The sequence below is a fragment of the Manis pentadactyla genome, chromosome X, assembly GCF_030020395.1.
Source record: "Manis pentadactyla isolate mManPen7 chromosome X, mManPen7.hap1, whole genome shotgun sequence".
NCBI classification, from domain to species: Eukaryota; Metazoa; Chordata; class Mammalia; order Pholidota; family Manidae; genus Manis; species Manis pentadactyla.
This window is the reverse complement of record NC_080038.1, coordinates 41,440,905-41,453,365: the sequence shown is the minus strand read 5'-3', so window position 1 is coordinate 41,453,365 and position 12,461 is coordinate 41,440,905. Positions and strand designations below refer to the sequence as shown.

General features: G+C 39.8%; 1 protein-coding gene across 3 annotated transcripts in view; it reads right to left on the bottom strand.

Annotated features, from left to right (window-relative positions):
• Nucleotides 1-12,461, bottom strand: part of JADE3 (jade family PHD finger 3) — a 216,927-nt gene that overhangs the window by 33,441 nt on the left and 171,025 nt on the right. For all 3 annotated transcript variants that reach the window (XM_036907443.2, XM_036907444.2, XM_057495297.1), the window contains one exon: nucleotides 4,908-5,098. In XM_036907443.2, the coding sequence (XP_036763338.1) occupies nucleotides 4,908-5,098 (191 nt within the window). The remainder of the gene's footprint in view (nucleotides 1-4,907; nucleotides 5,099-12,461) is intronic.

Below are 12,461 nucleotides of genomic sequence, written 5' to 3'. Positions count from 1 at the left end.
GAAGTCTGATGTTAGCCTGATGGGCTTTCCTTTGTATGTGATCTTATTTCTGCCTCTGGCTGCTTTTAACAGTCTGTCCTTATCCTTGATCTTTCCCATTTTAATGACTGTGTGTCTTGGTGTTGTCTTCCTTGGGTCCCTTGTGTTGGGAGATCTGTGGATCTCCATGGCCTGAGAGACTATCGCCTTCCCCAGATTGGGGAAGTTTTCAGCAATTACCTCCTCAAAGACACTTTCTATCCCTTTATCTCTCTCTTCTTCTTCTTGTATCCCTATAATGCGAATATTGTTCCTCTTGGATTGGTCACACAGTTCTCTCAATATTCTTTCATTTTTAGAGATCCTTTTTTCTCTCTGTGCCTCAGCTTCTTTGTATTCCTCTTCTCTAGTTTCTTTTTCATTTATTGTCTCCTCCCCCCCATCCAACCTGCTTTTAATACCCTCCATTGTGTTCTTCAACGATTGGACCTCTGACCTGAATTCATTCCTGAGTTCTTGGATGTCTTTCCGTACCTCCATTAGAATGTTGATGATTTTTATTTTGAACTCCCTTTCAGGAAGAGTCACGAGGTCCATATCATTTAAATCTTTCTCAGGAGTTGTATTAACGATTTTACTCTGGACAAGGTTCCTTTGGCGTTTCATGTTTGCATATGGCGCCCTCTAGTGTCCAGAAGCTGTAGTCTCTGGAGCTGCTCAGCCCCTGAAGTAATGTTGGGGGTCACAGGGGAGTAGTACTGGTGCCTGGGGGGAGGAAAGAGCTGTTCCCCGCCTCCTGGCTGCTGTGCCTGTCTCCACTGCCTGAGCCAGTGGGCTGGTCACACAGGTATGTTTTTGTCCCAGAGAAGCCAGGTATGGATCCCTGCTTTCCACAAGCAGCCAGAATCCCAGTCTCCCCAGGAACTCTGCCTGTATTAACTTTCCAACCCGGTAGTCATGCGAGTCTCATGAAAGCACCATGAAATGTAGGTTTGTGCTCCCAGCGCAGATCTCTGGAGCTAGGTATTCAGCAGTCCCAAGCCTTCCACTCACTCCCTGCTCCGTTTCTCTTCCTCCCACCAGTGAGCTGGGGTGGGGGAGGGGCTCGGGTCCGGCTGAGCCACAGCTCGGGTACATTACCCCTTTCACTGAGGTCTGCTCTTTTCTCCAGGTGTGTGCAGTCTGAAGCTGTCCTCTTTCCTGTTGCTCTCTCAGGATTAGTTGCGCCAACTATATTTTCTAATTGTATCCAGTTTTAGGAGGAAGCCTCTGTCTCTCCTCTCACGCCGCTATCTTTAATCTCGGGTCTTGCTTTTTTATCCATTCTATTACTCTGTGTCTTTTGATTGGTGCATTCAGTCCATTTACATTTAGGGTGATTATCGAAAGATATGTACTTATTGCCATTGCAGGCTTTAAGTTTGTGGTTACCAAAGGTTCAAGGTTTGCTTCTTTACTTTCTTACTGTCTAACTTAACTCACTTATTGAACTATTATAAACACTGTCTGATGACTCTTTATTTCTCTCCCTTCTTATTCCTCCTCCTCCATTCTTCATATGTTGGGTGTTTTTGTTCTCTGCTGTTTTCAGGAGTGCTCCCACCTAGAGCAGTCCCTCTAAGATACCCTGTTGGGGTGGTTTGTGGGAGGCAAATTCCCTCAACTTTTGTTTCTCTGGGAATTGTTTAATCCGTCCTTCATATTTAAATGATAATCGTGCAGGATACAGTATTCTTGGTTCAAGGCCCTTCTGTTTTATCGCATTAAATATATCATGCCATTCTCTTTGGGCCTATAAGGTTTCTGTTGAGAAGTCTGATGATAGCCTGATGGGTTTTCCTTTGTAGGTGACCTTTTTTTTCTCTCTTGCTGCCTTTAGTACTCTGTCCTTTTCTTTGGTCTTTGCCATTTTAATTATTATGTGTCTTGGTGTTTCCCTCCTTGGGTCCCTTGTCATGGGAGTTCTTTGTGCTTCTGGGGTCTGAGAGGCTATTTCCTCCCCCAGTTTGGGGAGGTTCTCAGCAATTATTTCTTCAAAGACACTTTCTATCCCTTTTTCTCTCTCTTATTCTTCTGGTACTCCTATAATGCGAATATTGTTCTGTTTCGGTTGGTCACACAGTTCTCTTAATATTCTTTCATTCCTGGAGATCCTTTTATCTCTCTCTGCATCAGCTTCTCTGCGTTCCTGTTCTCTGATTTCTAGTCCATTAATGGTCTCTTGCATCTTGTCCATTCTGCTTTGAAGTCTTCCAAAGATTGTTTTATTTCTGTATTCACCCTCCTTTGCTCTTTCATATTTCTCTGACAGTCCATCAGCATGGTTATGACTTTTATTTTGAATTCTTTTTCAGGAAGATTAGTCAAATCTATCTCCCCAGATTGCTTCTCAGGGGAGGATGTGGAGGATGTCTGTGTTAGTCTCGTCTGGATCAAATTTTTCTGCCTTTTCATGTTGATCAATGCAGTGGTATGCTGTTAGCTCATCTGTCAGCTGGGAGAACCAAGACACTTTCCACTTGCTCCTGGCCTTTCTTTACTGGCACAACGGCGACCCTTAGCAGCTTCTCTTGGTCAGTTGCACGTAGACTGGGTCTCTGTTTCTTGCCCGGCCACTATGTAGGAAGCTCCCTTGCTGTGGGCATGGCCAGCCTCAGGCTGCTGCTCTGCTATGGTGGTGCCATGCTGGAGGGGGAACGGGCGGGAGGCTGTTTATCACCGTGAGGGGTCTCAGAGCTGCACTGCTGCCCAGGGGGTTAGGGCGCCCGGAGTTCCCCAGGATTCCCAGCTGCTCGGTTAAGTGTCCCGGGACGCTTCCGTCCAGCTGTGAGGTCCCTGTCCCTTTAAGACTTTCAAAAAGCACTCGCTTTTCTTTGTCCCAGGGGCACTGGCTGTGGGGACCCGCTCACAGGTCTTACTGTCCTGTTTCCCTAGTTTCCAGCACCCCACGCACGCACTGTGTGTCTGTGCTCTGGTGCGGATGGCTAGGGCTGGGTGTTTAGCAGTCCTGGGTTCCCCCTCCCTCCTTGCTCCGACTCCTCTCCTCCTGCCAGGAGCTGGCGTGAGGGGCGCTCAGGTCCCACCGGGCCGCGGCTTGTATCTTACCCCCTTCGTGAGGCACTGGGTTCTTGTGGGTGTGGATGTAGTCTGGCTGTTGTCCTGTGTCTTCTGGTCTCTCTTTTGGGATTAGTTGTATTTGTTGTATTTTCAAAAATATATATGTTTTTGGGAGGAGATTCCCACTGTCCTACTCACACCATCATCTTGGCTCCCTCCTGCTGATATAAATGTTTTTTAGAAGTTTATTTTAAGCTCTTAGAAGCCTCACTACAATATGATTCACTCTAAAGGAAAACTTCAGATAAGGCAATCCTTTGCAATGTGATGTCCTGGATGGTATCTTGGAACAGAAAAGGGTGGAAAAACTGGTGAAATTCCAATGGAGTCTGGAATAACAGTAATGTATGTAAGTTGGCTTCTTAGCTCTGACAAATGTACCATGTTAAAGTGAGACATTTTAACATTACAGGACACTGAAACTGCATGGGAATATATGGTAACTATATTAAATGTGCAACTTCTCTGCAAATTTAAAACTCTTCCAAAATAAAAATGTTTATTAAAAAAAACTCATCCAAAGGGAAGTAACTGTAAAATACCAAAGGGACCTTGTGATAAGGTGGTGTCATGTCAAAGGTAGCACTGCAATGGCTGTAACGCATGTGGATGTCACAAGGCTCAGAAACCAACTGCTCACTGAGCCATCAATCCACTGGATTATGCCCCCGTACTTTGACTTTCCCTCTCAGTCTTTTTCTCTTCTCTCTGTGGTTCCCACCTTACATTTACCTTCCTCTCTCCTCTTAGAAGGCAGACCAAGAGAAGACATAGAATAAAAAGTTTTAAAAAGCAAGGAGTAAGTATTAGTTTACTGGCAGAATAACTATCACCTTCATGCCAAACTGGATTTAATACAATTAAAAATTTTTATTCTCATGCATTCAGATACTAACCTTAAAAAAAAAAGTGAGGGAGGGAGGGAAGAAGGGGAAAACCACTGATCCTTGTTGTACCAACAATGAACAAATATGATTCAAACAAAAATGAAATCAAATGTATGCTTCAACTTATCTCATAGAGACTTAAAAACTACCCACACAATTCCATAGGACCATTGGGATCTACATACTGCTTAGATTGAAAACAGATCAAAAAGAGCTGTGTGAAGTACAAAATGAGTTTCTTTTTAGCCTAGCCATTTCCCAGCATTGCCAGTATGGTACTGTATGGCATGCCTTTACTTTAAAATTATTATTATGTTTACTTCCAAGTTGTTTGCTTGTTTTTGTTTAACTTAATTTTATTTTTGAGAATTACATGACAACTCTTGAACTCCCTGAAGGAAGCTAAGAACTGCTTTGGGGATGTTTTGACCCAGGCCTGCCATTCTTCTTCTGGGCAGCAAAATCACAAGTCTGGCATTAATGTGTACTGGTTACATCAACGTGTCAATTGCCATGGTGCTGCCTGATGCTTAAGTGGGAGCTTCTGTCCAGGCGGAGATGGCAGAAATGTCACCATCCTTGATCAGAGTGCTTTTCAGGGCTGAGCCAGGAACCAGTCTCTGAATCCTTCTCAACCAGAAGTCCAATCAGCTATAACCACTCAAAACTGGGAAACAGCTTCATGAAACCTACATGCCATCCCTGATCTGTGCTACTCAGAATGAACAAGGAAAGAAAAGGTCAGATTTAGATGTTATTGCTCCATTTCAATATATTTATGCATTTCAAGAAATGCATCATAAAGATAAGATCAAAGAGAAAGGAAGGAAGCCATAAGATGAATCAGGTTAAATGGTCCTGACATCTTAAAAGAAAATTCACCAGTCAAGTAAAGGAACAACTTACTTGTGAGAAACAACTTACCCATTTCTGTGAGGTCTTCATTGAGTTCCTGGAGCCAGAACATGTCCATGTCATCTAAGTCGTAGCGGCACACAGATGCTGCCAGCTCCGTGATGTTGATATAGCCAGGATCTGTGGTCTCTGAGCTGGAGCAGCGGATATACTTTCGGGGCCGTATAAACAGAACCTCCTTCACCTTCTCTGATATAATCCTAGAAAAGCAAAAGAAAGACACTGATAATCAAGAAATGACACATCCCAGGCACTGACTAGATGGGCCCAACAGGACTCAGGCCATTCAGTGGAGCTGAATACTTTCCCTTTCTATCCTAGGAAAATCCCATGCTCTATGAACTGGGAGTTATGGCAGATTCCTTTCTAGAAAGCAAATGGATCTACAAATTCAGTTTTGTCATCTGCTGTCAGTACTTTGCTAACAAAATGCTTCCTGGGTCCCTACCACCATTTGTTCTAATAAAATGTTGTTGCATTGTGTGTTCTCGGTGCAATGGCAACCAAGTTTACTTAGAAGTGGAAACTGAGGAAGGGGTGATACTTGCACAAAAAGACAGCCACATTCCATAGCAAAGATAACATTTCAGCCAAACTCAGGATTTTCTGCCATGGAAGCAATACCAGATAGTGGTAAAGAGTATAGGCTATAGACTCATGCAAGCCTGTTTTTCCTGTTACTCACTTGTATGATGATTGTGGGCAATTACTTAATTTCTATAAGGTTCAGTTTTCTTAGCTATAAAGTAAAGATGATAAACAAATTATGATAAAACAATATCAGACTTATAGTACTATTATGAATTACATGAAATAAAATTAATTGCTTAGCATAGTATACAATAATAGATGTTCAATAACATCAGTTACTGTTATATTTCTTATTATTTTGACTATTTATGTAGATGAGTTAAAGCCAAGGGGCCATGATGGACTTACAAAAACTTAAGGCATTTCCTAACCGTGAACAAAGGTGACCATCTGTCTAAGCCACTGTAACATGACAGGATGAAAGATTCCTGTTCTTCCATCAACTTCTCCAGCAGGCCTGAACAAACTCATATTTCCCCTCACCCCTTCTAACACTTAAGAAGCCAAGGCAAGGAAACCAAGCAAGGGAAGAAATAGAAGTTTCTCATACCAATGATTTATTCTATACTTGATGTTTTAGATACTTCATGAAGCATCAGAATATATAAACCAAGAAGAAATCTGGATTATTATTCCCTGGCAATTTTAAAGAACAGGGTGGGCCATCTAAAAAGAGAAAAATACATATATATATGTTAAAATAATGAAAATTGTTTCTCTGGAAGGCTTCTGGAGCCAGTTTCTCTAAAGTCACTACATATGTAGAAGGATTTATAAACATGTTCATATGATTATATATAAACATATAGCCCACCCTGTAAATATAAATATCTCCTCCTAAGAATTCTTCCAAAAACTTACAGTTCCAAATAATGTATGTTGAATAAAAGTAGTAATTTCATGCATTTGCACATTTTAGTTTTTCTACCATATGGAGTTTTTAAAGTGAAAGGCAACAAATATTTGAAGAAAAAAGGAGAACCCTAAAATACTAATTGAAGCTAAAAGTTTGAGAACTGCTGTCAGAGACCTGCTTCCAACTGAAATGAGCCCAACTTAAAAGGACAAGACATGCATAGTCTTCTCTAGAGAGTATGAGATTAAATATTCTGTGCTCATTTGGTACATGGCCTACAAGGTAATTACAGAATATCTAATTTTTTTGAAGATTCACCTTGTTCTAAAAGGAAGAATATTTTGCTAACTATTCATCTCAACTGCCTCAAATTTTATGTGGAACAAGGTAGACTATAAATATTCTTGAATTAAACTAGTATGTTTATCAAGCTTCTGGAAGGAAAAAAAGGAATATCTTTATGACCTTCAGATAGGCAAAGATATTTTAAATAAAACACAAAGGCTATTAACCATAAAGGAAGAGACAGAAAAACTTCTGTTTATTAACAATATATAACAAACTCTAACAAATAAATTAGGCAAGGACAGACAACCCAATTAAAAACTGGGCAAAAAACGTGAATAGCCATTTCATAAATAAGGCTAGCTGGGTGGCAAGGAAACTTTCAAAGTCCTCAACCTCATTAGTTATCATAGAAATGCAAGTGGAAGCCATAATCATTATTATCTACCAGAATGGCTTATGAAAAGATTGACCAAAAAACTGACAATTCTTAAGTGCTCAAATAGAAGCGGAACAAATAGACCTCTCATACACTGCTAGTGGGAGTGTGAATTGGCACAACCATTCTGGCAAACTATTTGGGGGCAGATGTTAAAGTTGATCATATGAATACCCTATGACCTAGCAAACCAATTTGTAGGAATATTCTTAATAAAAATATACACATATGTACACCAAAAGATGAATAAAAATGTTCAGATAAGCATTCTTTTAATAGCTGAAAAATCAAGAGAATAAAATGTAATATATTCACACAATGGAATATGACACAGAAATGAAACTTAATGAACTACTACATGCTATAGCATGGATGAATCTCACAACCATAATGATGAACAAAACAATCCATTCTCAGTATTAAGTTCAAAAACTGGCAAAACTATCACATATAGTGAGGGATGTCAGTTACTAAGCAGGTGCAGCAGGAGGGCTTCTGGGGTGTTGGTAATATTTTATTTCTTGATCTGGGTGGCAATTAAACAAGTGTTTTTAATTTACTATTCAACACAGTTATGCTTTGGTTACTTTTCTGTGTGTATATTACACTTCAATGTAAAATTTATAATAATGATAATGATGATGATGTTGTCTCACTCATCCTTTCATACGTATCTTGAACTAAAGGTCTGAATCTAAAGATAGAATCTATAACAATAAAAAAATGATAGACTGAAACAGTAATACCAAAGGCAAGGAAATGTGTGGGTAAAAGGTAAAGTTAATATAAAGTCACAAGGAGAGATCTTGTATTTATAATAATAGAGGGGAAGATCTATGAGAATTAGTGAAAAAATACTATTTTGGGATTTTTAAAAAATGCAGCTTTAACATCTTCAAGTACATATAACATTGCTACAGTTGGGGGAAATCCCAGGATTATCCCTGGGTGATTTTCTTCTCTGGCCACTGTATGTCAGGTATGAAACACTCTTGAATGGTCACCAGACCACTGACCAAATCAGCAAAAGCTCATAAGCCAAGAGGTATGAGCAATTTTGTTAGGATGATGTAGTAAGAGCAGTTTTCAGTTTGGATGCTTGAACATAAATGAATATTGTAATAACTTACTGGATGGCTGACCTTTGGTGAAAGGACCCACAACTGTACCTGCTCAGCCCCATAGAAAGAGCATAGAAAGCTGCTCCTCAGGGGAGGCCAGCTACCCTGGCCCAAAGTGAATACTGCAATGCCTCTGAGGAGGCAGCAAAAGGAAGCTGTAGTCACTCTAACCCGACCTATGGCTTCCTCCTGTGGAGTCCTCAGTGTGTCTTCAGTTGATCTAAGTATTTGGCGAGTAGAGACTATGCTTCATTTCCTAATGAGTGGATTGGAATTTGTGAACAGCACATAAATTGCACAAATACCATAACATTATGGATTTTTTAAAGGCTAGAAATAAATGTAAAAGCTAACTTAGTAGTTCCCTGTAATAACATATCTAAGAGTAGTTTCCCAAGATGGCCCTTGTTAATCTTGCCACTCTGGGTTGACCTCTTCTCAAGACTCTATGCCTTATCGATGAAACCAAGGACAGTTTTTTTGTTTAGCATTATTTTTGATATTTATTAGCAATTATTTTGGAGTAAAGAGGCAATATTTGGAAACATCATCGATGATCATGAAAAATAAATCAATCAGTTTTCAATTTATTGAATCTGATATATCTATAACCTGCTTATTTATTGTTCTTTTTTTTTTGAGAGGGCATCTCTCATATTTATTAATCAAATGGTTGTTAACAACAATAGAATTCTGTATAGGGGAGTCAATGCTCAATGCACAATCATTAATCCACCCCAAGCCTAATTCTCGTCAGTCTCCAATCTTCTGAAGCATAACGAACAAGGTCTTACATGGTGAACAGTACAAGGGCAGTCATCACAGAAACTTTCGGTTTTGATCACGCATTATGAACTATAAACAATCAGGTCAAATACGAATATTCGTTTGAGTTTAATACTTGATTTATATGTGGATCCCACATTTCTCCCTTTATTATTATTATTACTATTATTTTTAATAAAATGCCGAAGTGGTAGGTAGATGTAAGAAAAAGGTAGAAAACTTAGTTTAGTGTTATAAGACAGCAAATGTAGATGATCAGGTGTGTGCCTGTAGACTATGTGTTAATACAAGCTAGACAAGGGCAATAAAATAACCACGGATGCAGAAGATTTCTCTCAAAACGGGGGGGTGAGGTTCTAAGCCTCACCTCTGTTGATCCCCAATTTCTCACCTGATGGCCCCCCTGCGACTGTGCCTGCCTTAGGTTGTTCCACCCTTGAGGAATCTTACCCGTCTCTGGCTAACCAGTCATCTTCCGGGGCCATACAGGGAAATGTAAAGTTGGTAAGTGAGAGAGAAGCCTTATTGTTTGAAAAGGTTAGCTTTTTACTTCTTTGCAGATTTATGCCCTGTGGCTTCTATGCCCAGCATTTGTCTTGAGGTATCTTTACCACTTGGAGGAATTATGATACTCGGTAAATTCGATATGAGGCATGAATTCTATTTAAGGGTTGTAATTAGGAAGGAAGAAGAAAAGCTATAGAGGTAGCAGATGGAAGAAAACATGGGAAGATTGATTATTTCTTTGACATATCTTCTTGTAGAGTAACTTAAGCATGTATAGGTTTTAAACTACTAATTAAATTGCACACACACATTAACATAATAGGAATACAGTTACATTACCAAAGCAGATCTATAATTACCAGCCATCTCCAGTGAAGCCAAGAAAACCAGTTAGGCACCCTAGGCATTTGTGAAAATTGTCTATGATATGATGGATATTGTCCAACTGTACTTGAACAGTCTGAGAGAAATCAGACAAATTAAAACAGCCCATTCCTGGGAACTGTTCACATCCCATATGTTCTTTTAACAGTAGATAGTCGGTAGTTGTAAGATTTTGGAGCACTACAACTTGCACTTCTCCTAATTCTTGGTTGAGTTCCAACAGTGTAGATCCAGTCAAATTTGTTGTTTTACTGAATGCACAGGCCAGCTTAGATATCTCCTTCTTCATTCCAATGGCGAGTCCAGGAACCGGTGGGATGAATGCAGCTACAACTGCAGCATAGCCTGGATCTTTGTTGAGGTTTTTTGATGATCATCTTCTGGTATGACTTTTCCAGAGAGTGCTGATGTTGGAAGTTCTTCATCTCGTATCTTAGTTCATTTTCTGGGTAGCCAAATTAGGCTTTGATCCTCTGTATAAACACAAACAGACCCTTTGCCCACACTTTGATATGCCCTTTATACCAATGTGTAGAACTCATTGGAGGTCACCACACAGGAACTGCTTTTTTTTTTCTTTTTAAGAGAAAGGAATATTATCAGAAAAGTGTACCTCCATAGCCGATCATCTGATACCCTTTAAGTGATCAAAATTAAGGATATTTAAAGCATGCATTAATTGTTGATTTACAGTTAGTTTTATCCTATCATGGAGTAATCCCCCTTTTCTTCTTTCTTTCTTTTTTTTTGTTATCTTTAATCTACACTTACATGAAGAATATTATATTTACTAGGCTCTCCCCTATACCAGGTCCCCGCTATAAACCCCTTTACAGTCACTGTCCATCAGTATACCTAAATGTTGTAGAATCACTCCTTGTCTTCTCTGTGTTGTACAGTGCTCCCCTTTCTCCCACCCCCCCTATGCATACTGATCTTAATACCCCCCTTCTTCCTCCCCCCCTTATTCCTCCCTACCCACCCATCCTCCCCAGTCACCTTCCCTTTGGTACCTGTTAGTCCATTCTTGGGTTCTGTGATTCTGCTGCTGTTTTGTTCCTTCAATTTTTCCTTTGTTCTTATACTCCACAGATGAGTGATATCATTTGGTATTTCTCTTTCTCCGCTTGGCTTGTTTCACTGAGCATAATACCCTCCAGCTCCATCCATGCTGCTGCAAATGGTAGGATTTGCCCTCTTCTTATGGCTGAGTAGTATTCCATTGTGTATATGTACCACATCTTCTTTATCCATTCATCTACCGATGGACATTTAGGATGCTTCCAATTCTTGGCTATTGTAAATAGTGCTGCGATAAACATAGGGGTGCATCTGTCTTTCTCAAACTTGATTGCTGCGTTCTTAGGGTAAATTCCTAGGAGTGGAATTCCTGGGTCAAGTGGTATGTCTGTTTTGAGCATTTTGATGAACCTCCATACTGCTTTCCATAATGGTTGAACTAATTTACATTCCCACCAGCAGTGTAGGAGGGTTCCCCTTTCTCCACAGCCTCGCCAACATTTGTTGTTGTTTGTGTTTTGGATGGCAGCCATCCTTACTGGTGTGAGGTGATACCTCACTGTAGTTTTAATTTGCATTTCTCTGATAATTAGCGATGTGGAGCATCTTTTCATGTGTCTGTTGGCCATCTGTATTTCTTTTTTGGAGAACTGTCTGTTCAGTTCCAATGCCCATTTTTTAATTGGGTATTTGTCTTTTGTTTGTTGAGGTGTGTGAGCTCTTTATATATTCTGGACGTCAAGCCTTTATCGGATGTATCATTTTCAAATATATTCTCCCATACTGTAGGATTCCTTTTTGTTCTATTGATGGTGTCTTTTGCTGTACAGAAGCTTTTCAGCTTAATATAGTCCCACTTACTCATTTTTGCTGTTGTTTTCCTTGCCCGGGGAGATATGTTCAAGAAGAGGTCACTCATGTTTATGTCTAAGAGGTTTTTGCCTATGTTTTCTTCCAAGAGTTTAATGGTTTCATGACTTATATTCAGGTCTTTGATCCATTTTGAATTTACTTTTGTATATGGGGTTAGACAATGGTCCAGTTTCATTCTCCTACATGTAGTTGTCCAGTTTTGCCAGCACCATCTATTGAAGAGACTGTCATTTTGCCATTGTATGTCCATGGCTCCTTTATCAAATATTAATTGACCAATTATGTTTGGGTTAATGTCTAGAGTTTCTACTCTGTTCCACCGGTCTGTGGCTCTGTTCTTGTGCCAGTACCAAATTGTCTTGATTACTATGGCTTTATAGTAGAGCTTGAAGTTGGGGAGTGAGATCCCCCCTACTTTATTCTTCTTTCTCAGGATTGCTTTGGCTATTCGGGGTCTTTGGTGTTTCCATATGAATTTTTGAATTATTTGTTCCAGTTCATTGAAGAATGTTGCTGGTAGTTTCATAGGGATTGCATCAAATCTGTATATTGCTTTGGGCAGGATGGCCATTTTGACGATATTAATTCTTCCTAGCCAGGAGCATGGGATTAGTTTCCATTTGTTAGTGTCCCCTTTAATTTCTCTTAAGAGTGACTTGTAGTTTTCAGAGTATAGGTCATTCACTTCTTTGGTTAGATTT